The following is a 25266-nucleotide window of genomic DNA, read 5'->3' on the forward strand; positions in this document are numbered from 1 at the left end:
TTGGCTTATCCAGAGCGCTGAAGAGTGTATGTCTAACACTGAATGGGCGCACACATTTGCTCTATCAGAAGCTAAAATGATATTTGCGGTTTTATCTACTACTCATTTTTATATCCTACTTATTGATGAAGCGGTAAGAACCACAGGTATTGGGCCAAGTTCCTCGACTCTGTTGAGTCTACTCCGAATAACCAGCCTTGAAATCTCAACTACTCCTTGCCATTACAGAGTCACTTGACTGGTGTAAACCTGTCCCATTATGGTGTCTTGAAGATATCTCAGTGATTACAGAGAGTGCAGAAGAATCATGGGCGTCTGTATCCAATAAAGAGACTATTCATTTTTCTACGATGCGAGAGTACCTACTCGAGTAGCACAGTGAATGGCGGGTGGAAATTTCGTCCGACATGAGAAGTCTTCACTCTTATGGGAAAACCACCGCATCACGAACTCTTAACTCACTTTTCAAGGACCGCCAGCATCGATTCACTTCAATGTCTTTGAGCCTCTATATAAACAATCTTAAAGCAATAGAACCGACTCCTTCCTCCCTCTTAAAATCATCACCAAGAACGTTACAGATTTTCCAAGCAAACAAAGCATCACAAGCAAAAAGGAATACACAACATCAGCCATCAAGACCACAAACCACAACCCTAGAACTCAACACAATGTCCAGAAGCGGCCGCAGCTCCAACAACGGGGACACACCCCCACGCCGTCTCTCCCCAGGAAACATGAACGGCTTCTCCGTCCTAGACGCATACTGGCACATGAACCAGAACGCCGCCCGCAACAACGCAGCTTTTACCGGCAACGCCAACAACGGCGCAGGCTTCTCTGGGCCGACCCACGGCGGCGGTCCTAGTATCAACGGTGGCTCAACTAACATCCCCTTTCGCACCTCCCACAACGGCATGAACGGGACCAACGGGAACAGACAGCAGAACCCCTTGACTCCGATGCGTCCTGCTCCTCGTAGTCCGCCGTTCACCCACGCTGGTATTGGCCGGGGCTCTCCTGGCCCTAATCTGAACGGCGCAGGCTACGCTAGGGGTGGCCCCTCGGATGGCGGCGGATCAGCATTCATGTCTGGTGCCGCCGGTCGAGGTCCCCGTGCCAGCGATGCGTACCGCAACAGTCCCGCGGCTCCATTTGGTGTGCCGGGCGGCTATGGACGGGGTGGTGGTGGTTCTCCTAACCAGAACGGTATGACCAACGGCTATACCAACGGTTATCGCTCCGATGATGAGAGCTCTAATGGTAGCCCTACCCGTAGTCCCAATGGCCAGGGCCGTGGAGGTGGTGGCGGATACGGTGGAGGAGATGGTCCCTATGGACCATACGGCCGCGGTGGCGGTGGCGGTGGTGTTGGCGGCGGCCGGGGTGGTCCCTCCCACTAGACCTTAGTAACGGCATGAGCTTCTCCTGCTTGGGTCCGAGAGCCTAAGACGGGGTTCTTATTAGTGATATAGAAAAGGGGTAAAATCAACGACTCCTTCCAGCAGATGGTTCGCATTAGCAGGCAGGCTACTTTGCGAGACCATAGACAGTCTAGCCGAATAAAAGTAAATCCATAAACATAAACAGCTTACCTTGCGTAAAAGTATTGCTCTCCTGATTCGTGTATTCACCCAGCCAACTGAATACACCACCAACGAAGCCCATATAGACCCCCTCAACTCCAATCCTATCACCAGCCGACAGGCGCCCGTCTACGTCGACGGGTCGGGTCAAACTGGCTGGGCGGTGGAGTGGTTTATGGCCAACAATCAATTACGCCTACAGCCTATTCGACGACAGGCTACCGAGATTCCAAGTTCGAGTCCCAACATGAGCACCAAGCGATGTAGCCCCAAGATCGGCACCTGGAGGGGGGGCGGAGGAGGGGGACTCTTTTTTTCCGCCCCAACTCCTTCCCTATAAATAGGAGGAGAAGCCGTCCTTCCTTTTGCTTGCGTAAAATACATCGATGATCGACATACGCACACTACGTACCTTTCCCTACTTGACGGGCCCAAGTGAAGGTCGAGACTGAAGTTACGAGAACGCACGAGGTCCATAGATGATGGAAACAACTTTCCATTGGGGTTGCATAATGTGTCCATCTACCTTGATGCATGAAGCTATTGTTGCAGTAATCAGCACTCCGTAGAACCAGGTATCCTTTCAAGACAGCGCGTCTCCCGCCAACAATGCAACAACAGTTCGTACCGCCGTCATCGGTCCCTCATTACCCTGAACAAATCTTTCAAAAACCTTGGATGCTGCCGCCAGTGAATTGCGCTCGTCACCTAAATGCCCTTGTTGATGTTAGTCAAATACCGTCACGTAGGACATCGTTAGGGTACTCACATTTGCCGGGCATGCCAATCGCCAGCCCAATCTTACTTTGCGCCTCGCCCGTCCAGTCAAAATCAATCCGCCATTGTAATCTCAAACACGACGTTTCTTCTTTCACGGCACCCGGTATCGGAATCTCGTAGGCTGTTCTCCCGAGATGAGGCAGCAGTACTGAACGAGGCAGGTTTTCGGTCCGATCCCTCTCGGTGGCACCATCTGCATCTTGACTGTTTTCATCATCGTCATCCTTTCTCCTTCGCTTCTTCCGTCGTGTCCGTATTCTCGCCACGCTCTGCGCCAGCTTCTCTTTGTCGCCAAGTTCGGTGTCGAGGGTGTGCCAAACGTTTGCTCTCTCGACGGCGACTCTATACCACTCGGACATGGCCCAGGTCACCACGCTGACGTTCCGGTTCATGTGAGTGTTGGAGCCTCCGTTTGTGACCTTTTCAACAAATGGGCCGAGTTCCGCGACAGCCGCAGGGTCTAGACGGGGTACTGCAAGCTCTTTGATTTGAAGGTTCTCCGTGTCGACAGTCATCTCCATCTTGGCCATAAACAAACCCGCTGGATGAGCCGATCTAATGACGATATTGTGTTTCCGAAGTAGAGGATCGGAGTCGGTTTCCTTCGGCAGCATATTCGTCGACGCCGAAAATTCAAAAGGGGTAAAGGCTTGAAGGTATGGCAGCTCATCGACGGCCGTCATCTGTATTGGGTGGTGCGAAGTCGGAGTGGGCAATTCCTCGGGTTCTTCCTTCGGTATTGGAAGCTGAGCGTGCCCTAGAGATCCAAACGAAAGCCATGATGTTGGATTCATGGCCATGTCGAACCATCCTTGCGCAACATCCGGCTTGGCTTCCTTTTCAGGTGGTACGAGGTGACGGCGGAGCAAGTCGAGGAGCTGGTTCTGACGAGAGCGTCCCAAAGGCTGCACATCGCCGGATCGACGAGCCTGCGCCTTACGTATACGCTCGTTTTCATCGGTTGCAAGTTCCAGGTCGGCTTCCAACTTGGCGAGTTCCGCCTGAAGCGCGTCTCTCGTCTCCCTGAGCTCCGAGTAGGGATCAGGCACTGGTATCCCACGCGCCTCGTGTGTCCCTGAAGGACCTGTTGTTGATCTTGTCTGCTTTGCCTTCTGAGTCGGGCTCGTCTCTCGGGCAGCCCGTGCCATGGCCTTCTTGGAGGGCTCCTGCGCTTTTTGAGACAACTCGGGTGGTCGAAGAGGCGGCTGCTTCAGTGGCGAGCTCTTAGACGGTGAAGCATTCCGCCGCTTCTTCTTCGAGGGCGTATCGTGGATGCCGCGAGGAGGTGTCGTGACGACGGGGTCAGCTTGGCCTCTTTGCGTGGGCGTAGGCGGAAGTTCGGGCTCCTGATCGAGTTCAGGCTCAGGTTCGGGCTGGCGGGGAGGAGCTCTTCCAATACTGGCGCCATGGCGAGGGGGTGTGCGATTCAAGACGCGTCCAGCAAAAGGGTTGAAGTCCTCATCGTCGTTGGGTCCGGGTTCAGGAAGTGGTCTCGGAACGGGTATGCCACCAGATCGGCGTGGCCTAGACGCCAGAGCTCCGCTGACTCGCGATTCAAGAGCCATCCTCCGCGCGGGGGAGCCCAGGTTGGTTGATTCAACCGCAGTTGATCCCGACATGTTACTTCGTGGGCGCGCAGGCCCTCTCTCTAGGAATCGCTCTGCTTGGCTCTCGGGTTGGGCGGCTGGACCCTCGCCAGCAACATCTTGGGTGGTAGGCTGCGTTGATGGGTTGTTGGAACGCGCCTTTGACGGGCTCAGACTTCGACTTCTTCTTCGTAGGATATCGGGGTTCGTTCGGGAAAGGCTTGCTCTAGTTGGCGACGCGAAGGAGGGTCTCCTGGGTATTCGCGATCGTGGTGGGGGAGGGTCTGGCGGAGTGGTCGATTCGTTATTGTCTTCGTCGCGCTCTCTGCTGAGGCGGGGAGAAACCCGTCGCCGCTTCGGCGCGGACTCTTCCATGTTCAATGGCTGTATTGGGCTTTATTGAAACATTTCAGGGCCGAGCTGGCAACTCAGGGTCGATTTGCGGTGCTGATTGTCGACCTTGGCAAGATACGCGATGGTCTCGTCGAGCGGGTACACAGCGGGCGCGTTGTGTACATGCGACCCCACCGCTTTCCTGATTGGGCGGACCTTGGGAGGTAAACAGGGGAGGTTCTCTTATAGCTCCATGAGCCTGTGTCTAAGTGCAGGCATCTCCCAAATCTTACTCAATCTCAACCACATTTATTAATTCTTTTTCATTTGCTTGCTTCTCAGTTTGGTATAAATTCCGCGATAAATCCTTGTTCTTTTAATACTTTCAAATGAAGTCGATTGGATTTCTACTGAAAGTTCCTTCCTGCCCGACCTCACATGGGCAGGTACGGAGCACAGAGTGCAGACGCGAGAGCACGTGACGGTACTTCTTCCCACCTTACCTAAGCAACGAATTGCGACCGATGACGTCCGAGGCTTTGATGACCGCATTCCAATCGCCCTGGTCTCTCTCGCCTCTGCAGTGACAGCAGGCCGGCCTCACTCAACCCCGACAATGCCCATCTCCAAGCTTCAACCCACCTAGAATTGGACTTACCAACGGAGCACACCCAATATGTCAGCACCCGCCAGATTCCTCCCCCGCCTCCGGCCTCTCGTGCCGCGCATCGCCCGTGTGCCCCGAGGTGCCTTCATCACGAGCCAGTCGCAAACCGGCCCGGCACCCATCGAGCCCTCCCAGACTCAAGCCCACCCGCTGGGCGCATACTACGATGCGATCCTCAACGACCCCCAACCCATCCCCGATGTGAAGCCCGAGGAGCCCCCAAACTCCTCCGTCCACAAGCAGGAGCAAGGCCGTAAGACGTCGCCTCCCTCCCCAAGCCCAAGCCCAAATCCAACCCAAACCACCGAACCCGTTGCTGAAGCTCTATCCGCACAGCCGGTGCCGACGCCGCCGCCGCAAACCGCGGCTGAAAAGGCCGCTATTGTCTTCGGCTCCGCCCTGGCCGGCCCTGCCGCGCGCCAGAAGCGTCTCGAGGAGCTGCGTTCCAAGAGCACGACGATAGCGGGGGTGACAATTCCCCCGCGACCGGAAGAGCCGGATAATTGTTGCATGAGCGGCTGCGTCAATTGCGTGTGGGAACGGTACAGAGAGGAAATGGAAGACTGGTCGGCGGCGAATGCGGAGGCACAGTTGAAGTTGAAGGAGCAGCAAGGGGCAGTGGATTCGAATACCATGGATGACGATGGCGGCGGTTCAGACACCAATTGGGTGCCGCAGGATCCCAAGATTGCGAAGAATATGTGGGACGAGAAACTCTATGACGACGTCCCAGTAGGCATCCGAGAGTTCATGAAGACAGAGAAGAAGCTGAAAGCTGTACATGAAAAAGAGGGTACAACTGGAGGCTGAGGCCCACGGAACTTGGTCTTTCGGTCCTTTCTACTTTCTTCTTTTTCGTCTCATAGCCTGCGTCGGAGGCAATCGTCCTAAAAATCCATCATCAGCGTCATCCATAGACATTTGTTACAATACACAATACCACGATCGCACTAGAATCTGAAAGCTGTGGTGTCGAGATACTCATTCGCAAAGGAACCACCACATTCACCCCTTAGCATCTGTCAGTTCCTAGCTTAGTTGAAGCGGTGTCTTAAGAAGAGAAACTGGAATTCGGGAAGAGAGCATCAAAGGTAAACAACTGCCATATAGGTTGCTTTGTCACATCTCATAGTTGAGGGACGAAATACCTCTTCGCAATGGCCATAATCTTTACGGACTGTCTGAGTAGAACTCTGGGTGTCAGATATCACCTGGTCGTTCTTGCCCTGACCTCTTTGGTTTACATCGTTTTTCATCCCCATGCCGTCCCGTTCTTTCTTTTTACGTTTCGTCTCATTTTGATACTTGGCTTCTTCAACTCACACTTCAGACTGCTTTCTTGCGTTCTCACATATGCGCACTATGAAAGGATTAAGTCCTGGCCTCTCAACAGGATTTGAGCAGCATTCACGGTCCTTGTAGTGGTCACTCGCTCCTGGAGATCATCGCAGACCCGTGTGGTCGCTGCCCATTATCAACACAGAAGATTCGCAGGGTATTTGAATACCTTACCCTGAAAGACTCTATCACAGTCGTTGCTCGTTATTCTTTTTGGCTTTTCTCCTCAAGTTCTTATCACTGTCGTTACTCCATGTCATTATCGTTGCTTTTTATCATTGCTCATTGTCGTTTCCGTATTCGATACAGTGTTTCGAATACGAACGACTTAGTCACGGAAAGTGACAAGAGAGGGTTCCTGCTTTTATTAGCCTCCAGCGCAGGCCTGCAAAACTTCAACTTCCAGTCTACAAGCTGGCCTTCGCCCTGCCTGCCGGATTTATCAAAGCCGACCTCATTAGGGCTTCTCAAACGCGTGGAATTAATGCGGATTGTGACGACTAAGCACCTGAGAGTGCCAATGGTCGCATTTAAAGGTACCCATCCTCTTCCCTCTTTTCCTTCTTTCCAAAGTAACCATCTCACCACCAAAGATGGCATCCAAAGGCACAATCGCTCCAATGCCAGTCATCCGCGAGGAGGAGGATTGGGAAGATGCCTCCTCCTCGTCGGATGACGACTACGACGAAGACGAGGACGAAAACCTCGATCCGCCGGAGGACCTGCTCCTCCCCCACGAGAGGACTCGCCCGCCTTCTCCTCCCGCTCACTCGGCCCGACTCCGCCTCATCTACCACTCGAGGGCGTGGGAGACGCAGGTCTACATGCTGAAGGATGGCAAGGCTCTCAAGGAGCGATCCTCCTACCAGAAGTTGAGCGAGGGATTTTTCGCCGCCGACGAATTTGCCACGCTCCTCAGCCACTGGTCCAACGCGCTCCACGAGCAAGTCCAAGAGATCCTAGGAGACGACCACCCCTACCTCTCGCGCCTCGTACTCCCGGCCGCGCCGCGCCAATTCAAGCTCATCAAAGGCATGGACGGCTCCAGCCACCTTCCCGATCAGCTCATCGAGCCGTTTCCCGAAATGCAGGGCAGACTCGTGATGCAGAGAATGCGACCCATCAAGCCGACCATCATCCGCATTATCATCGACCGTACCGTCGGCCGCGACTTCCAGAAAGAGGCCCTTATGATGCCAGAGAATTACAACCTCCATCCGAAGATCTGGCTTGGCTTGGTGCAGCCCCCCGAGGTCAGAGAGATGCTCAAAGAACACCCGAACCTTGCTACGCGACCAGCCTACCTCGACCAGCTCCTCAAGTTCATCGGTCGCCCCGGCGTCCTCGAGCTCGCGCGCAAGATGGGTACCGCGCTCGCCATTATTCACCACGATCTACAGAAGGACGCCCGTAACGTCAAATTCCGGCTGGCGTACGATCCTATGCAGGACAAGCCGCAGCTCTGGGTTTGCGGATTGGGAAACATGGACGATTTGGCAACCAATGGGAACGACGACGGCTTCATGGGAGATCCGGCTGGATACATCTAGGAGAACGAGCGGTTCTTCCCGCGACCTGGCGTTGGCCCTGGTATTTTTGACGCGTTCTGGGCGGCATACTTGATTGTCAGCGAGGCTATCATTCAGTGGAAGGAGGACATTGCTCCGGAGGGATCATATCGGGATCAGGAGTTGAGGAAGTTGCTCATGGAGGTTTTGGTCGCGCGTCTCAAGACGCTTTAGGTTATGTTTGTGCCAGGCTTCGTCTTGAGCTATGTCTTTTGGGAGGATGATTTCTGCGTTTACGAAGACACGAGGTTGATTGGGATTGACGAGCTATGGCGAAGGGATACCCAAAGTTATCAAGAGAGAGGACACAGTCAATGCCAAGCAAGATATGCCATGTTGCGCCCAATTGTTCCTCAAGACCAGCTCTGAAATAGTAATGTGAGGTCGTCCATGACCCAACTTATACACGTCAATACTGACAAGCTACTCGTTCCGACGGGAGAGAAGGATTGGAAGTTGAGAGCAAAAGTAGCGGCAAACGTTCCCATCGGCTCACACGGCCAGGGTTGGAAGGGGGTGGGGCCAAGTTGGCATGTCATCACATTCAATGCTCTCCACATCCATAAATGTACACTGAAGTAGAACAATGGAAAGACTCTCGTCATTTCATGACTCGATGCTGACTGCGCAATAGCTCAACGCGGCGACAGTTACAGCGTGTTTCTTGAGCCTAGAAATTATCGTGAAATCTTCAATGGCAGGCCGCAGGTGGCAGGTGGCAGGGGATGAAAATTCAGCAACAAGATCTTTCCTCACTTGGGACGGGAAGGAACCTTGGAAGGAGCACAACACTTGATCCCTGCCGTTTAAGAGTCACGCCGATTTCATTGGTAAATAAACACCGGATGTGGGTTCCTTCACCGAGAACGACGGCGGGCTCCGAAGCCTCGGTGAGACTTTCTCGGTCAGAAGCCATTCACAAGCCGCAGTCGGATGTCTGGCATCCGGGGCGCAGCAGCCAGATCCATGCCAGAGTGGGTCTAAGGCAACCCGCTGGTCATCGCGGGGCTCGGGGCTCGCCAGACAAAATTTCTCTCCCAAGTGCCCGCCGCCATGGCCCATCCATCCATGTTTGGATGGCGGGGTCCCCTTTGCTCATCGAAGGGCGACGGACGATGGATGGAGGGGTCCTGGTGGCCTGGCGCGCATCTTTTTTTTTTTTTTTCCTTCCGTCCTCGTCTCGCGTGTGAATAGCGGCACTCTCTCTCTCTACTGGCAGAAACCTTTGGTACCCATTCTTCCCTACTTAAGCTTCTTTTCCACTTTAAACTCACTCTTCTGTATATTTCCTTCCCCCCGACATATATACGATCCATCTTTCCTGTTTCCTTCTCTTTCCTCTTCTATACATCCTCTCAAATACCAGACGTCAGAGACATCTCCAACTCTGCAGCATCCCTCCTACCCCGCAGTACACCCCGTCCACCGACCGAATTCGAGTCAAAGAACCCCTCCAAACACCGCAAAAATGGTTGAGAAGCTCTACGTCACGTACAACGATGTATGTTTTCCCTTGATTCTTCCGACCCCTAGCGCTATTGCTTTCTTATTCCAATAGTCTCCGTGTTCGTGCAAGGTGTCGCAAAATATGGGCTAACAACTCTTCTTCTTTCTCCAGGTGCACAACCTCTGCCAGGAGTCCGCCGTCAAGATCCTCGAGACCTTCCAGCCCCAGCTCATCATCGCAATCGGCGGCGGTGGCTACGTTCCTGCCCGTATCCTCCGTTCCTTCCTGAAGAAGCCCGGCAACCCCAACATCCCCATCCAGGCCATCGGCCTCTCCCTGTACGAGAGCCTTCCCGAGACTTTTGGCGGCAACTCTACCCCGGGCGTCCCCGAGGTCCCTGGCACAAAGGTTACCCGCACGCAATGGCTTGACCTGACCGCTATCGGCGAGATGGAGAACCTCGTCGGCAAGCGCATCTTGATTGTCGACGAGGTCGACGACACCCGCACCACCCTCGAGTACGCCGTCAAGGAGCTGGAGAAGGACGTCGAGGCTGCTAGCCAGCGCCTCGGCAAGGGCCAGAAGACTGAGTTTGGCATCTTTGTCCTCCACGTGAGTCATAGCCTCAAACCAAACGCACATCTCGCAGGGAATTAAACGTACTGACGATACCCAAAAATAGAACAAGGACAAGGCGAAGAAGGGCACTCTTCCCTCTGAGATGATGACCTCAGGTCACTACCTCGCCGCGCGCACCGTTGGCGACGTCTGGATCAACTATCCCTGGGAGGCCATCGATATTGCCGAGCACGACCGCCACGCGGCCGAGGCCCTCGCTGCGCGCCAGTAAACCGGAGAGACTTTAGCATACGAGCAACACGAGAAGGTGACGACGACGAGGGGCGAGGAGGATAGACAGACGGGGCTGTTTGGCAAAAGAAAGCCAACCAAGGGCGTATAAAAGGATACCAAGAGGGGCCATGCCGTCGAGCTGCCCACAAGCATACACATCACCAATGATATTTCAAAGTTATTCATCCCTGGGCCAGACACCTGACGCATTGCTGGGGGCGGGTACAGCGTACAGCCAAAGGTAGTGACTTACATGCCAAACCAACAGCTTTAGATGTCTTTGCATCTCAACAAGACCTGGCCAACTTTTGAGCTGCCTTTTCTGCGACTTTGGAGTAGCAGTGTCTAGCAACACTTCGGCCGCTCACGTTTCGAAGACCTTCGAATCGCCAGAATCAATCACAAAATTCAAAGAAGATTGAGTGCTACCATATTCGACCAAGCATATATGTAACATCGACCAAGCATAACATCGATTCAATCAAAGACCTGCCTCCCATACGCTTGCTAAACCTTACAGATACGTCAAACAAGAAAATACACTCCCATCCAAACCAGAAATCCTGAGCATGTTCCATAACATTTTTCAAGCCAACTCAGTCTCGATAACACTCTCGACGGCCTGCACCGGCCTCCAAATCTTGACAACCCGCAGTCCTGCCGCCGCAATCAACTCCCGCCATTGCTCCTCTGTCCTCTCCGCCGACGCCAGCCCCGCCATCATAATCATATCCGTCGCCGTCACCTTGGAAAGCGGCGCCCGCTCGCTGATCAAGCTCTCATGGATCAGTAGCCTCGAGTATCCCCTCTCCATGGCGCTCGCAATATTCTTGAGAACATCCACCGCAGTGGCATCAGGCCAGTCGTGCAGCACGTTGTGCAAAAAGTACGCCCTCGCCCCGCGCAGCGGCTGCGGCGTGAAGAAGTCGTGCGCCTGAATCGTGAAGGCGGAATCGGACTTGACGTCCTTTAGGAAATCAGGCAAATCTTGCAGAATCAGATGCCGCGCGGGAACCTGCGGGTGCCGAACGTGAAACTTCCTCAGATCGTGACCGTTTCCGCCACCGATATCAACGACCAACGGCCTCTCCGGGATCGCACCCTCGATAATCTTCTCCGTTGGATACACCTCAGTCCACGCCGTGAGGTTATCCCGCGAATGGCACTCCATGACGTCGTTGAAGTCGGACGTGAGCAGCGGGTTCGTGCCGACGTACTTGAAGAAGACGGCGTCGGGCCCGCGCCAGTGCTGGAAGTTGCAGTCGTTCTTGTCCGTCGGGTTCCGGTACCCGTTCTGCTTGAGGTAGTACGGCAGCGAACGGAACATGGGATTCGTCAGCTCGCCGTAGAAGCCGCCGTACATGGCCGGCAGCGGCGCGTCCTCGCCGAGGGCCTGGGCCCAGGGCGTGCGGGCGTAGGTGTCAAGGTCGGTTTCTATGACGAGGCGTTGGCCTGCTATTGCCCTCATCATGCGGCCTGTTTTTCTCGAGTCAGTCTCTGCTGTCTCATAGATGGACAGGGTTTTGGATGGCCCTCGACGTACGGATGAGGTGCTCATCGGCGCCAGTCAGCTTTGAGAGCTCGGTACAGGTGATGGGTTCACCACCAGCCTCGTGCCACTTTTTGAATACGCCAGCGTCGATGAGCGTCTTGATCGCCGCGTTCCCGCCGCCTTTGACCACGATGTGATCCCACGCGATATCCCACGGCGTCTGAACTTTTCTCAACGCATCATACAGCGCATCTCTGGCTCGTATCCTCTCAGCCTTATCTGTAAAGCTCTCCTCGTTGATGTCCTGAAGACTTGCAATCAACGCGTCCGCGGTCGCCATCGCTGCAAGTATATATACAGTATCCGCTGGAAAGAAAGTCGGCGAGAACTCAAGTTGCTGAAGAATGTCAAAGCTACAGATTAACGAGCTTTAGAAAAAGTACCTTATCGACGACGCTGACGACCGTTTTAATACCAAACTTGTTTGCCCACAAAGCTCCGTCATGCAGCACACTGCGTGCCCGCCAAGCGAGGTGGCTCTCAATAGTCTCTCGGTTCTCTTCGCCAGGAACAATCGTGACTGCAGTCCACAATATCACCAAAAACCCTCCAACCCCCGGTTCCAACAATCACTTTTGCGATATGCATCACAACGGCACAGCAAGCAAACAACTCTCAAAACCCACTAACTACCCATGTTCCCGCTTTCCCGGTTCGTCGCGACGACAAGGCCTCGATTCGACGGGTATTCCGACCGGGTTTCTGGGGGCGCTTAGAGGCAAACATCCCGTGGCGAGCAAAGCACGCAAGGCTCCCGGCGTCTTCAAGCATGTCTGCGCCTCTTCAAGTAGCTAAACAGTTGGGAAGACAAGCAAACATGCAGGCAGCAGGCTCCGCTGCAGGTTGCGGAAGTGCAGATGTACGGAGTACAGTTACGGATATCCCACATGCGGCCCCCGTTCTTGTTGGAACCAGGCTCTCGTGGCTAACTCCTGCGTAAGCGTTGTGATTGCGAAGGGGGCCCAGTGTGCAGCCAAGCAAATACCTCAGATATGGTGGATACGAACGAGCCGACCCATTCTCGAGGATCCGTATCCCGGTTTATTGGGACCGGCTCGTTGGTGCTTTTTCGTCGTCGTACCTGTCTGTGATTATTCTCGATGCTTCGACCTGCCGGAGATGGAAAGTTGATGAGTTTTTCGTGTTGGTTTGTGATGCAGAATGCCAATGTGCGAGATTTAGATTGCGTCTTCTCGGGTAACACAGCTGGATTTGGCATGGGGGTCGGCTGCGGCGGCTGACCACACTTTGGGTGGGTTCTTGTGGACTGAATTGGTGACGGGTCCCCGATGGGATTGGTCTGGGCCGTGATGTGTCCCTTGGCGGTAAGTCAGCTTTGAAATAGGGTTCTTGTCTCCGTGATGCTGTTGATCGACAGGTTTTACTAGATTATAATATTGAATCTCTTCCTATTGACTTTGAAGATTGATTGTAGTGGTCTAATGTTGAACCCACAAGCGTTTCCAATGAGACAGTATGTCGCCTATCCGTTCTATCAGAGTTTACTTGAGGCATAGGACAAGACAATTCGTCGCTGTACATACCTTCAGTGTGAATTCCGTGCAACATTGGGCGGGGTTTGTCATTTGCTTTGATTTCTATAGTCCTGAATTAAGATGCAATATCGATGCGATGTGTCAATACCAAATCTATAAAAATTGCCGCCCGTCCAACTAGGAACTCAAGTCCCTAACCAGCTCAGTTCTGTAATAGCAACTCATGAATGGCCTCAATTACGACATCCAATGGCAGACTAAGTTGACTGGAAAAGAGTTAAGATTGGGTCCAGTGTTCACGTCAACTCGGTTTGAGGTCAAACCAAGTAACCAACGATATTGACTATTGAGCACTCTGTACTACTTGGTCAAGTACCTGGCAAACTCCAACCAGTCATCTGAAATCGACGTCTGTCTAAACACACTACCCTAGCGACGATGCCATGCATATACAGATCCACATCTCTCTAGTAGACCCGGCAGATATTGAAGCTTGTTTCTTATGGGAGATCATATTCGATAAAGCATAGGAGTGATCCTGAAAGCAAGATATTTTTGATCAATTGATCATGACCGTCAACATGGTTCTTCGCAGTTGGTATCCGTTGCATCTTGTGGATCAATACGATTACTCTTGACTCAACCAAAGGCATGCCAAAACCCCTTGCGGCCAGTGCTATCCTTTGGAGCACCCTCTTCCTGCAACAAGGCGTTGACTCTAGCCATGACGCCATCCAACACAGCTTCAACCATACCTTCCGGCGCCATCCCTCCCTCGGTGCAAGCATTGATGACAGTGTCGCCGCCCGCAACTCCCGCCACATTAAACACAATACCATGGTAACCGACGGCGCCTTGTACCGGGCCGGCCGAGAACTGCACATCCTCAATCTTCACCACAGGCTCTTCAACATTCGAAGACGGAGGCGCGGTCTTGAGGCACCCAACATTGGAGACCGAAAAGCTGTTCTGCATGAAGAGTCCCATCGACGGCAACTTCTCCGCAAACTCCTCGAGGCTTGGTCCCAGAGCATTGCCGCTGATCCAGGCCTTGTAGAGGTGAGATTCGTCTCCGCCGCTTCGGGACTCCACCATTCGTCTGCCGTAGTCCCGAACAAGGTCCCAGGCTGCTTTGGAGTCGACAGTCGCGGTGAGTCCCTTTTGCTTGTCGCCGACAGAGGATGATGCCGAGAAAGCCTGGCGATACTTTCTCAGTTTCTCCGGCTCGGGAAGACTTGCAGCCAGGTTGAGCAGTTTGCCCTCGTCCGGAGAAGCTGTGTCGAAGCAGCCCGTGGCGCGCATATCCACGGCGTACCTGGTAAACCCGACTTCGGCGTGGGGATAGAAGTCTGCTGCGAGGGTGCCGGCGACTACAACAGCCAGGAACGGCGTAAAAGTTGTGTCATGCGCGCGGCACGATTTGATGATGGCGTCCATCTTGTCAGAGGGGATACGGTGAGTGGTTACCTTTGTGACGGTACGATCCGCGGGTCCAGCGACGGCCATCGGGTCCTTGAGCAGCTCCTTCGGCTTGGGGAAGTTGACGAAGAAGAGCTTCTTGGCGTAGAAGAACCTATAAAATAGAAAGACGAGGAGGTTGTAGATGACGCCCAAGACCGCCGGTTTCTTGTGGATAGTGTTCTCGAGGGCCATGCTCAGTCGTACCCTGTCAGGATCGAGTTTGATGATGCGAGAGGGCGCGGAGCCCGTGTCGGAGACGGCTGATGCGTTGAGGGCATCCAGAAGTTCGCGGTGGAATGTCATGCCGAACGCGCCGTCGCAGACGAGGTGGTGGTAGACGAAGACGACGTCTCGGCGTCCGACGACGATGATTTTCCACCAGGGGACTCCGGCCTCGACCGCACCATCAGCCCAGTGCCATGTCCCGTGGAGCTTTTGCAAAAAGCCGGCGTCGACTTGGGTGGTCTCATCGTTGATGAACTCGACGCAGCGCTCGAGATTAATCTCGTTGAGTGTTGCGAGAGACAGGAGATGCTTGCCCTCCTCAGCGGCTGGCCCTACGACTCCAACGAGGCCGAGCTCGGGGAACTTGGTGACAACGGCGTGGAGAGCTGAGAATACTGCGTCGTCGGATAGGATTAGACGCTGCCTGCTCTGTTGGGCTGAGGCATAGCGAGCTGCGACTAGAACATTGGATTGGATTCCGAGGCGATGGTAGACGTAGAACATGCGGTCAAGGTTTGCTAGTAAGCATTAGCTCTGAGCATCCTCTCATAGTGCGAATTGAACGTACTCGTTTTACGAACAATCGTGTAGTGACCCGAATCCGGCATTCCATCACTCGCTCCCTTGGTCGCGATAACACTGGTTGTAGTCGCCATTTTTGCTAGTCCTCAACATGGGCGAAAGCAGTCTGTCATTGACCCAAGAAACTAGAAGGCTTCTAGCTTCTAGCTTGGCAAGTAGCTACATTTTAAACCAAAGGACCAGCACCTTTCAGCAACCGTGCTGGTGTCTGTTACAGAGGTGAGCTGCAGTAGTCGAAACATCATTGAGGTGCAGCTGCGATGTTTGGCGATGCCATAGCTTAGCATGATGCCCCAAGCGCAGAGTCTGTGAGGCACAGGTGCAGAGATGAGCTAAGAGAAGTGTAAGTCAAAATCCGAGGTTTAGTCTGTGGCTGTTTGCCTTTCTGAGATCTGGGTCCGTGTAAGCGACTCGTCTCCCACCTCCCGCTGGGCCCGCTGGGGACAAACACGACATGGCGTCAACGACTCAACGGGAGGGGACGGAAGCAATATTGACAAGTCCCTCCCCTGCCAGCGACGATCATTTCTTCAACCAGGCTGTCAAGATATAGCTCAAGTCACATTCCAACTCACGTCAACGTGTCAAACATTGTTGCGCTCGGACATGGAGGCTGACTCGGCCGACACTGGGATCAACTGGCACGTGGCTACAGGTTGAGGGCAGATCTCTCCGGATGTCACAACGGTAATCCGAACCAACCTCGACGATCGCATGAGGAGACTGGAAGGCGACGAGACTACCGAGTGCGTGTCATTACCAGATTATGATATTCATCGTCTATGGGTATCCGCTTCTGTTCGTACAAAACGCACACGTGAGCACATCACTCAATTATCTTCTTCTTCCTCCACATCCACCGGCCCGCTTTGACAGCATCGTCAGAGACTTACAAGGCCTGGATCCAATCACGAAGCGTCTTCTGGATCTCGTAGCTGTTCTTCTCCATGAAGAACATGTGGCCGTTGCCGTGGAAGCCGGCCTCGCCGAGCTCGAGGTGCTCCGTCTTGCTGCAGCCGGCCTGAAGAAGGAACTCGACGCTGCAGTGGTCGTAGGGAGCATGGTAGGACGCCTCAGAGGTAACGAGGAGGATGGGCTTGTCGGCGAGGTTGACAAGCTGGCGCGGAGCGGGGGACTCGGCCTGGAGAACGCACTGAACGTAGTTCTCACCCTTGGCAGGGTAGGTCTGCTGGACGAGGTCGGTGGTGGGATCGGTGACCTCGGGGGAATAGGCGACGGGGATATCGGTGAGACCGTAGGCGCGGGCAGACTTGTTGCTGAAGACGGCCTCTTGGAAGGGAGGACCGGTGGGCTCAAGGAGGATGAGGGCCTTGGTGAGCTCGGGGCGGGCGTCGGCGATGATGATGGGCATAAGACCGCCCTGGCTGTGACCGAGAACGACGGCGGGTCTGCCGATCTTGTCGAGGAGGGCGGCACCGGCGGCCTGGACGGTCGTTTGCTGGTAGGTGGCATTGTTGATGAACTGGACGTTGGAGCTGTAGAAGGCATCAAAGACCTCATCGCCCATCATGCCGGTACCGGGCCACTGGGTGTGGTTCACGGCCTGGGGCCAGAGCATGTACTCCTTGACGGCGGTGAAGCGCTGCTGGATGATCTCGGCGGAGTACGTCGAGGGCTTGGAGGCGCCGTAGCCGGGCATCCAAGCGGAGCGGCCACGGAGCGTCTGGTCGACGATGTAGACCTCGAAGCCTTGTCTCACAAAGTGAGAGGCCCATCCTCTACCGCCATCGGGCTTGTTGTAGAAGTTCTGAGGGAGGGAGTGTCAGCGAATATTCAATATTATGACATCGCGAGGGAGGATCCCGCTGGGGAAAGATCTGCAAAACTTACGCTACCCGTCTGGGCCTGACCGTGGATTAGGACGATCGGCGTCTCCTGGGAAACTCCAGTCGTGGGGAGCAACTTCTCAACGTACATCTGGTCGCGGAAGATGTGACCACCAGAACCATCGTCGACGTACCCGCCTCCGACGTAGAAGTAGGAGCGAATGTACGCCGCCTCGGAGTCGACGCAGCCATCCCTATCCGGCTGAGAGTCCGGGCCTCCTCCGCCGCCCGGGAAACCGAATCCAGGGCCGGGAGGGAACGCGGAAGCCTGGCCCAACAAAGCGGCGGCCGCAGCGGTGAACTTGAGGAATTGCATGGTTGTGCTGCGTCGGGCGTGTCACGTAGATGGCCTGGGAAGTGAGACACTCGGACAGGAATGGTACCGTCTTTCTGGAATTAGAGTACGAGTAAAAAAGGAAAATAAAGGGACGGACACGAGCTGCAGGAACCGGGAAAAGACTGAAAAGAGCGACAGCGGTTGAGCAGGGGATTAAACTTTGGGCCACGCGGTACGGGAGGGTGGCAATTGGGACTTCTTTAATGAATGAAAATCACCTTGCCGCGTGCTCCGCTAGCCTGGCATAAAGGGTCCATCCTCGAGTGATTTTAAGATAGGGCTGATGGAGAAGAACAATCAAGGAATGGAGGCGTGGAAGGGTGATACGACATTAAGCCCGGTCTTGGAGACCTTGGACGCCTTGGGGGGCCCGGCGAGCGGCACCCACCCGCTTCGGTCTGTGTGTCTGAAGAGCGGCAGTCAGCCGAAAGGTCGAGAACAAGAACGCCACGCGGCTAGGTCCCGATCTCTAGCGAGGACGGTCGAGGTGGGCTGTGGCCCAGCGGTCCCAGCGGACGAGATGATATCACGGCGGAAGTCGGGGGGGCGGGACAGAGGCAAGCTGCTGCAAAAGGAGGCGCACCGCCGCGAACAGCTTTGCTTGCTGGAAATTTTCTCCATCAACAAGAGCAAGTCGGCTCATATTAGAATGGTGTTCTGTGCGCGAGTCAGCGGGCGGACAGGGACCGGGGGACTACCACACCCGAAGGTCTCATATAGAATGGAGCAAGTGTTGCATCAGTCCGGCATCGTGGATATTAGTCTCCCACTAGGCCGCTGACTACGGATCAAGCCCGAGCATTAATCTCCGCCATTGAGCAGAGAAAGCCTCAGAAAAGACAGGCAGAGAACGTTTCCGGACGAGGTGACTGACTCTTGCCAATTCTCGAGGCAGGAAATCTGACCCTATGTGGCATCTTTGGGGGCTAAGTTCCGTCAATATTCTGTCAAAGCCATGTGCCGGGCAGCGGAAAGCCAAGGGACCCAAAGACAACATTCTTATTACCGTAAATCGCTTCAACGTAACGTGGGGGGGGGATTCGGTTGATCAACTCAAACTAGCGGCGGGGCGAAGTCCTGATTACGATGATCTCGCAAACCCGGCATTCTTTCCACTATTGTGATATTTGGTTCTTGAATAAATTGGGTCTGCACAACAATATCCAATATCCGTACATCCCATCATCCTGGATGCTCTTCAACAGGCTGCCAAGCCCGTCTAACCCGGCCTTGAATCCTGGAGGAGGGGGACCATTGAAGTATATGTGTAATACGACTGTGGCGGCACTCACTAGTGCTGTGATGCTAGCAGCCGACGGACCAACGGTCAGCCCATTCCCGTTCTCTTCACGGTGAGCTTTCTTGCTCCGATAAGCCCCCTAGCTGGGGAGACACTCGTATGTAAAGTTCAACGCCGCCCGTCGCCGCTAGACTCAGTTCAGTGAAGTTCGTTGAAAACAGTCGAAGCAGACTAGCAAATGTCCGTTTTGAGTTGGGGTTCGATCGGCTAAGAAATCGCTCCCGTCGTGGGTAGCCGTTGAGAACATCTGAGCGCAAGAAAAGAGTGTCACTGTCAAGCTGTCAAACTCAAACAGAACAAACTTCTATCAATATCGGCTGTCCAACTTGTACCTAAACAATTACAACGCAAGGCATTTGGCGCCCCACCTGTTTCCTCGGCATCTCTAAATCCTGCAGCAATCTTCAGCGGCACAGCGGCACAGGCGAATCTGGGTCAAGACTCCAGACGTCTCCTCTCAGGCTCTCGCAAATCGGCCCTCCTCGGCTTCTAGAAGTCGACAGACCACACAGACGAAAGAGTATGTGCCGCACAAGCTGCGAGGAAGAGCCCCACGGTGGATCATCGCAATCACACATCTTATGGAGATTCCTCGACAGCCGACGTGCATCCGAACCACCAACAGGGAAAGTTGGGGTTCGCAGCATCCAAACTCCGGAGGTCTCAAGCCCTGATCCTTTCATCTAGGACCATCTTTTTTCTCTTTTCTCTGCAAGGCTCTGGCCGCTCTGCAAGCATTGGCAAAGTCCCAGACTCCCCAGAGACTGGTCACGCCCGCAAACATTTCTGAGAATGGTATGATGGTCCTTTGACGCAGCAGGTCAGTACCTCGGGCAAGCTGGGATCGGGAGACTTTGCGTATCAAGCTAGCAAGGCCCCCTATTCTCCCCTACCTTAGTGCGATGAGTACGTAGACGTGAAACTGAGAAGATAATAATGTTCATGATCTGCCCCCGAACCCGCGCTCCTCTTCTCGAGAAGCTCCTTTTTTTCCGTCGTCTCTCTTTTTCGTCTCTTGTCTTGTCTTGTCTCCGTCCCGTCCCATCGTCTCGTCGACCCCCCGGAGCCTCGGACACTCGCCGGCCATGGACGACCCGACGCTCCTCATCCATTGGCTCTTTAGCTGCTTGGCTCTTATTATCATGGTGGCTCGGCTGGTCTGGAAAAAGGTGCACATCTCCAGACAGGAATACAACCTGGGCGACTGGTTCACCGTCGCCGCCATTATCTGCGCTCTGACGCGGCTTGGTCTCATCCACGTCGTCTTGACTTGGGGCACGAACAACGTCTCGGCGGCATATCGAAAGAATCATACGTTTACCGATGAGGAGATCTACAGGCGGGAGATCGGCAGCAAACTGTCCATTGTGAACCGGGTCTTTTACAACTCCTAGTCAGTGCCGCCCCCATTTGCATCACCGTGCACCCTCAACCACCCTGGACTTCAGCGCTCCTTTGGGCCATTTGGTCACAATCTGCAGCGGTTTGAGTCAGGAAGGTTATTAGACTTTTACGATCAATCATACTGACAGATCCCCAAGCCTCTGGCTTCAGAAGCTCGTCCTGTTGGATGTCTATCGTCGACTATTATTGAATCTTCGTTTCGAGAAGATCACCATCTGGTCATTTTCCATCATCTTCTTCTGCACCTACGTCGCGTGCCAGGTGACGACGTTCAGCGAATGCAATCCCTTCCACCTCTACTGGCAGGTTGTTCCTGACCCAGGTACGTGACTAGCCAATTCTCCGACATGCAAGACATGCCGATGGGATGGAACGACCTCTGATTATTGACCCTTAACCCTTGCAGGCGCATGCTCGAAGGCCCAAATGCAACTCGTCGTCGTCGGCGTCCTCAACATCGTCACCGACTTTATGCTGCTCGTACTACCACTTCCTCTGGTCTTCTCATTGAAGACCCCATGGCAACGCAAGATCCAGCTGTACGCGCTCTTCACGCTCGGCGTCTTCATCATCGCCATTACCGTCATTCGCCTTCCGATCAACATCACGAACAAGGACAGCCAAATTAACCGAACGACATGGGCTAGCACCGAACTGCTCACCGCCGCCATCGTTGTCAACGCACCGACACTTTACGGATTGTGGAACAAGAGGAGGCAAGCAAAATCATCGTCAAAATCTCACGGCGGAACATCGGGACTTCACTACTACGGCCGAGGGACCAATGTGTCCACGCATCGGTCCACCGTCCGGCGCGGAAATGCAGAGGAGGAGGCTTATGCCATGAGCACACGACGCAAGCTGGGTCCCATGGAGGGAATCATGCAAACAAAAGAGGTCATTGTGTCGGAATTCAGACAAGACACAGATCGCAAGGCCGGGCCCTATGAACATCTCCCTGATGATTTGGAGAGTGCATCCAATCACTCGAGTCAGCATGGGATATTGAAGAACTAACGAAGCGTAATTTTTCTTTGTTTAAAATCTAAGAAGCTAGAATACCACGAATTGAGACACATAATGACGCTCAAGATTCCAAATCTGCCAGTCAAGTGAGCATTTTCTTCTTGCTTTCCAGGTCGCAAAGGCGGGGTCATGATTAGCATGCATGCCCTCTTCACGATTGGCAACTTTGGCTGATGTGTCGCTAGGATGCTGCTGCCGGAGATGCTTTAGTTCTCATTCCAGAATGGAGGCATGTCCCCGTCATCCCGCATAATACCATGCACAGACTCCCTTAAATCCCGAAGGCATCAGACGAACCTCTCGCCAGGGTTCAACCCTTCAGTACAACAAGACTTTACTCAACTCCAAACCACCAATCTCAAAAGAGTGGAAGGCAACTGAATATTTTCTTCCAACGTCATTTTGATCTTCGCAAGTTGACCGAAATCAAGGGGTAAGCAGAGAATGCGTTGGACATTGGGTCCAGTGGGTCGATCGGTATTTCGACCAGCTTCTGAGTCAGAAATCAAAGATGGCTTATGACGTCTAACATGCGACAGAAGGTTGGTCAGGCAGACTTTAATGGGCAAATTTGCACACAAGAACTTGTGAGGTCCGCAGCTAGAGCTTCCGCATTTCCATGCGAAAAAGGAGGCTCTGCGCAGCCTGCTTGAACGCGAAGAGTGCTGTTCTTGAGATGTGACAGCGGTCAGCTTCTCCAACTAAACAATGCCCAATGGTTGAGACATGGTGTCGCACCTGTATCGACAGGCAGGATTATTGGTTATACGGCAAGTCTCTGACAGAAGAAGGCCACCAATGGCACGCTTTCTTGTTGTTGCTTATCACGCAGTCTACGCAGGCCGCAAAACCCGTACATCCGTGGTGTCCCTTCAAGACTGTTTTGGGCTGCGCCATGGGCTGAGCTGGACCTCATGATGCGCATTTCCAGGGATGCCGCATAAGTGGCTTTCAGCTGCAGCTGGAATCCTGTGAGACGGGGCGAACCGTCGCAAAACCATCAATTGCGGTAGTTCATCAAAGCCTCGTCCTCGACTTTTCCTCCTCTTTTATCTATCTACTTATGTCTCATTCTCAAACAATGGCGTTTTAAGCTACCAGACACCTTCACCGACTTTTGGTCTTAGACACGGCTAGTCGCCGCCGCCCACGTGCTCACAACTCCGGCGCCGGCTCGTCCACTTGCGACCCACTTCTGCCGGCGACCAACGGAATCTTCCTCGGCGGGGTAGCATCACCGATCTCATTCTCAATCCCAGCCGTACGGGATAGGATTCTTGGCGAAGACTTCGGACTTTGATGGTCTCCGTCGCATTCGTCATCTCTTTACGCGGTGTTTCACGGAGTGGACATATGTCAAGATGGCCGACAGCAATTCCAGTAATAGCCCGAGCGACAATAGCAACAACAGTGGCAATGCTAACGGAGGGAGCGACGTAGTTGTTGCGATTGTCGCTCTCGTCGTCTCAGTAGTTGCTCTCTTTGCAGCGACTTTACAGATCATGCAAGCAATCTTTGCATCGGCCAAAGGCCTCCCAAATTGCACCGAAGACGTGATGGGAGGATGGGCGGGAGGTACGACAAAACGACCAAAGTTTAAAGAGCTGCGTCTCGAGGTCAGATTTCAGGCTCCAATCATTTTCTTGGCACCCCCAAAGAACATGAGTAAACCTGAAAAGGGAGACATGTGGTCTGTGGAGGGCACCAGGGACAGTTGTACCAAGAACCGACTCGACTATGACAAGATATTCCCAAGAGAGGAATCGACCAGCGGAGTCAACGACGAAAAACCATCTAAGCCCCCCGAAAAGGTCCATACTGTTGACAACGAGCTTGCAACCTGGGTCTATCTTCTGATCGCTATTGAAAGAATGGAGAAAGATTCCAAGGAATGGGAGCTGGACAAGATTGACGGTGAAGGGCTGCCAAATTCCATCAAACCTAACTTGCCTGAGCCGACCCTGGCCGTAAAAGTTCAGGCGAAGAATAGAAGTTTTGATGCCAACCCTTCCATAAAGAAGCCGTATGCAACCTCTACGATCTCTCACCTCATTGAATTGGCGGCCATACTCGGACTCTACTGGAGAGTCTTCGACCGAGACAACAACCAGTACCGCGCGGAAGGGAACGGCTATAGTCTGACTGGCTCACGTGTGCCAGACCTGGGTGTCGTCTTTGTCTTTGAGAAAACCGGTCACACTTCATTCGAGGAACGCCGCGTGATCCCGACATCTGAAGTAAAAGAGCTCTGTTTTGGACGAGTGCCAACCTTTTATCGAGATAAGAAGGACCCGGACGAAGACTTGGAGTGGCAGAGGGAGTTCACGACGTCGTCGGGAACTGGGATCAAGGTCGAAATCCTTCAACTGAGCACACGCGATGCTATTGCGGAGACTTTGACCCAAATAGGGTGCAACGGCAAAACCACACTTTTTTACAGGGAAGGAAAGAAAGACCGGCACCTCTTTTCTGGTATGTAATCGGTTTATCGAGCGAATCTGTGCGAGTTTGTGCACGTTCAACTGACTTTTAGGCAGTTACCTTCGAAGTCATCGGCATGCTCGCGCGAGTTTTGCACATTGAGGGGAGATGCTTCCGTTTCCTGCCTAACCCAACAATTTTCTCTTGGGACAGAGATTCGCTATCACTCCAGCGCCTGCTTATCGCCTTCAGCGGACTGTTGATGAACGATCTCACGGTTGTCGAAGAAGAGTCGGAGACCGTCATCGACGAGAGGGTTGAAACTGCTGTCGAGGATATCAGGGCACTTTCGGAGTCAGCGGAGGAGATGAGCAACGATTTTGACGAGAACCCGCCTTTAACGAGCAAAAGAATGAGTCTCTTGCACAAAGCTATTGATTTAGCAGACAAATCTCTCAAGAAACGAGACCAGGGAATTGTGCTGGATGTGCTACGTCGTCACCTTCAGGAAGTGTTGGCAGCTATTAACGTTCCAGAGAAAAGGGGGAAGGAACAGATTTCGTTCCGGGACCTGCTTGGTATTCCCCTCGAGATGAGAGAGCAAAGGTTCATGGAGACATACTTCGAGCGGATACTATGGCGTGTAGTGCCCACCAACTCTGCCAAGAGGGGCAAACGAGACGATGAGGTCGTTTCAAGGGCTATACACGACGACACTGAGAAGCGAATATCCCGCTTGGGTATCGGCTCACCTCAAGCCGGCAGCGCAATTCCTCCATTGCCTTTGAGGCTCAATCCCGGAGAGTCTCCAACCAAGGCTCTTGACGACTCGACGCCAACGCCTGGCATCAGCAGGGTCAAGACGTGGCCTCATCGGATCCAGACTGAGCAACCGAGTGATCAGCCGGAACCTCCGCAGCCAAGCAAGATGCCAGAGCTGCCGCAGTGGGAAACGATAGTACCAAATCACATCGAGATGCAGCGTTTGGCAATTTGGTATACACTCGTATTTAGGATGATTTGTTGGTTGATGCTGCACGATTTCGACAAGAAAGACGTGCAAGTGTCGAAAAGTGAGTTGATCGGGAACAGACAGCCCGTGTTTATTCTTTAAGCTCGGCTATGAAAGATATGAGGGCGTTTGAGGCACTTATTCTCGGACTGAACTTCGATACCATCGCTCTTCAATGCATTAAACTATTGGTTATGAGGACCTTGTAGTTTAAGAGCCTCCGATGTTACTTTCATTCATTGTTCACCGACCAATGGAATGAAGTATAAGCTTTTCTGTGCCGGTGAACCCTAGCCGCAAAAACGCGAATTACCCCACTGCGTATTTTGGTCCATGCCCCTCACTAGACTTCTCAAAATTTGATCCTTTGCATCCCTCTCAACGACACATGGTTGTCAAACACAAGGCTGCGAATCACTCATCTCAACACTCACTTTCTCCTTGAA

General features: G+C 53.5%; 10 protein-coding genes across 10 annotated transcripts; 6 read left to right on the forward strand and 4 right to left on the reverse strand.

The window, feature by feature from the left end:
• The first annotated feature begins 107 nt into the window (after nucleotides 1-107).
• On the forward strand, nucleotides 108-1588 carry BDZ83DRAFT_133809 (uncharacterized protein). The gene has a single exon (XM_060501235.1). It carries the CDS (start codon nucleotides 408-410, stop codon nucleotides 1401-1403), a length of 996 nt encoding a protein of 331 aa, XP_060358715.1. The 5' UTR covers nucleotides 108-407; the 3' UTR covers nucleotides 1404-1588.
• Nucleotides 1589-2169: 581 nt separating this feature from the next.
• On the reverse strand, nucleotides 2170-3931 carry BDZ83DRAFT_591579 (uncharacterized protein; the record flags this gene model as incomplete). The annotated part of the gene is made up of 2 exons (XM_060506450.1): nucleotides 2170-2303; nucleotides 2356-3931. 2 exons carry the CDS (start codon nucleotides 3929-3931, stop codon nucleotides 2170-2172), a joined length of 1710 nt encoding a protein of 569 aa, XP_060358716.1.
• A 1030-nt stretch (nucleotides 3932-4961) lies between these two features.
• Nucleotides 4962-5762, forward strand: BDZ83DRAFT_591635 (oxidoreductase-like protein; the record flags this gene model as incomplete). The annotated part of the gene is made up of 1 exon (XM_060506456.1): nucleotides 4962-5762. One exon carries the CDS (start codon nucleotides 4962-4964, stop codon nucleotides 5760-5762), a length of 801 nt encoding a protein of 266 aa, XP_060358717.1.
• An 827-nt stretch (nucleotides 5763-6589) lies between these two features.
• Nucleotides 6590-8029, forward strand: BDZ83DRAFT_766704 (uncharacterized protein). The gene is made up of 2 exons (XM_060515272.1): nucleotides 6590-6826; nucleotides 6884-8029. The coding sequence occupies exon 2, from the start codon at nucleotides 6884-6886 to the stop codon at nucleotides 7838-7840; it is 957 nt and encodes a 318-aa protein (XP_060358718.1). The 5' UTR covers nucleotides 6590-6826; the 3' UTR covers nucleotides 7841-8029.
• A 1297-nt stretch (nucleotides 8030-9326) lies between these two features.
• BDZ83DRAFT_724099 (phosphoribosyl transferase) lies at nucleotides 9327-10155 on the forward strand (the record flags this gene model as incomplete). Its single annotated transcript, XM_060512624.1, has 3 exons — nucleotides 9327-9359; nucleotides 9477-9917; nucleotides 9988-10155. 3 exons carry the CDS (start codon nucleotides 9327-9329, stop codon nucleotides 10153-10155), a joined length of 642 nt encoding a protein of 213 aa, XP_060358719.1.
• Nucleotides 10156-10743: 588 nt separating this feature from the next.
• On the reverse strand, nucleotides 10744-11989 carry BDZ83DRAFT_757626 (O-methyltransferase; the record flags this gene model as incomplete). The annotated part of the gene is made up of 2 exons (XM_060514920.1): nucleotides 10744-11633; nucleotides 11701-11989. The coding sequence occupies 2 exons, from the start codon at nucleotides 11987-11989 to the stop codon at nucleotides 10744-10746; spliced, it is 1179 nt and encodes a 392-aa protein (XP_060358720.1).
• A 1855-nt stretch (nucleotides 11990-13844) lies between these two features.
• Nucleotides 13845-15547, reverse strand: BDZ83DRAFT_757627 (uncharacterized protein; the record flags this gene model as incomplete). The annotated part of the gene is made up of 2 exons (XM_060514921.1): nucleotides 13845-15409; nucleotides 15460-15547. 2 exons carry the CDS (start codon nucleotides 15545-15547, stop codon nucleotides 13845-13847), a joined length of 1653 nt encoding a protein of 550 aa, XP_060358721.1.
• A 353-nt stretch (nucleotides 15548-15900) lies between these two features.
• BDZ83DRAFT_134113 (Alpha/Beta hydrolase protein) lies at nucleotides 15901-17788 on the reverse strand. Its single transcript, XM_060501237.1, has 3 exons — nucleotides 17325-17788; nucleotides 16367-17241; nucleotides 15901-16269 (listed from the first exon to the last, which is right to left on the reverse strand). The coding sequence occupies exons 1-3, from the start codon at nucleotides 17634-17636 to the stop codon at nucleotides 16254-16256; spliced, it is 1203 nt and encodes a 400-aa protein (XP_060358722.1). The 5' UTR covers nucleotides 17637-17788; the 3' UTR covers nucleotides 15901-16253.
• Nucleotides 17789-20042: 2254 nt separating this feature from the next.
• On the forward strand, nucleotides 20043-21378 carry BDZ83DRAFT_657151 (uncharacterized protein; the record flags this gene model as incomplete). The annotated part of the gene is made up of 3 exons (XM_060510938.1): nucleotides 20043-20350; nucleotides 20499-20683; nucleotides 20768-21378. 3 exons carry the CDS (start codon nucleotides 20043-20045, stop codon nucleotides 21376-21378), a joined length of 1104 nt encoding a protein of 367 aa, XP_060358723.1.
• Nucleotides 21379-22748: 1370 nt separating this feature from the next.
• On the forward strand, nucleotides 22749-24922 carry BDZ83DRAFT_591611 (uncharacterized protein; the record flags this gene model as incomplete). Its single annotated transcript, XM_060506454.1, has 2 exons — nucleotides 22749-23859; nucleotides 23925-24922. 2 exons carry the CDS (start codon nucleotides 22749-22751, stop codon nucleotides 24920-24922), a joined length of 2109 nt encoding a protein of 702 aa, XP_060358724.1.
• Between the last annotated feature and the right edge of the window lie 344 nt (nucleotides 24923-25266).

Source organism: Colletotrichum acutatum (assembly GCF_030867785.1).
Source record: "Colletotrichum acutatum strain CBS 112980 chromosome Unknown BDZ83scaffold_175, whole genome shotgun sequence".
In the NCBI taxonomy this organism is placed as follows: Eukaryota; Fungi; Ascomycota; class Sordariomycetes; order Glomerellales; family Glomerellaceae; genus Colletotrichum; species Colletotrichum acutatum.

Bases quoted from the DNA above. Each gene is read 5' to 3' on its own strand.
- BDZ83DRAFT_766704 (XM_060515272.1), top strand. From the start codon at position 6,884: ATGGCATCCAAAGGCACAATCGCTCCAATGCCAGTCATCCGCGAGGAG.
- BDZ83DRAFT_134113 (XM_060501237.1), bottom strand. From the start codon at position 17,636: ATGCAATTCCTCAAGTTCACCGCTGCGGCCGCCGCTTTGTTGGGCCAG. The intron at 17,242-17,324 runs GTAAGTTTTGCA...TCCCTCCCTCAG, and splicing joins GTCAGGCCCAGACGGGTAGC to AACTTCTACAACAAGCCCGA.
- BDZ83DRAFT_133809 (XM_060501235.1), top strand. From the start codon at position 408: ATGAGAAGTCTTCACTCTTATGGGAAAACCACCGCATCACGAACTCTT.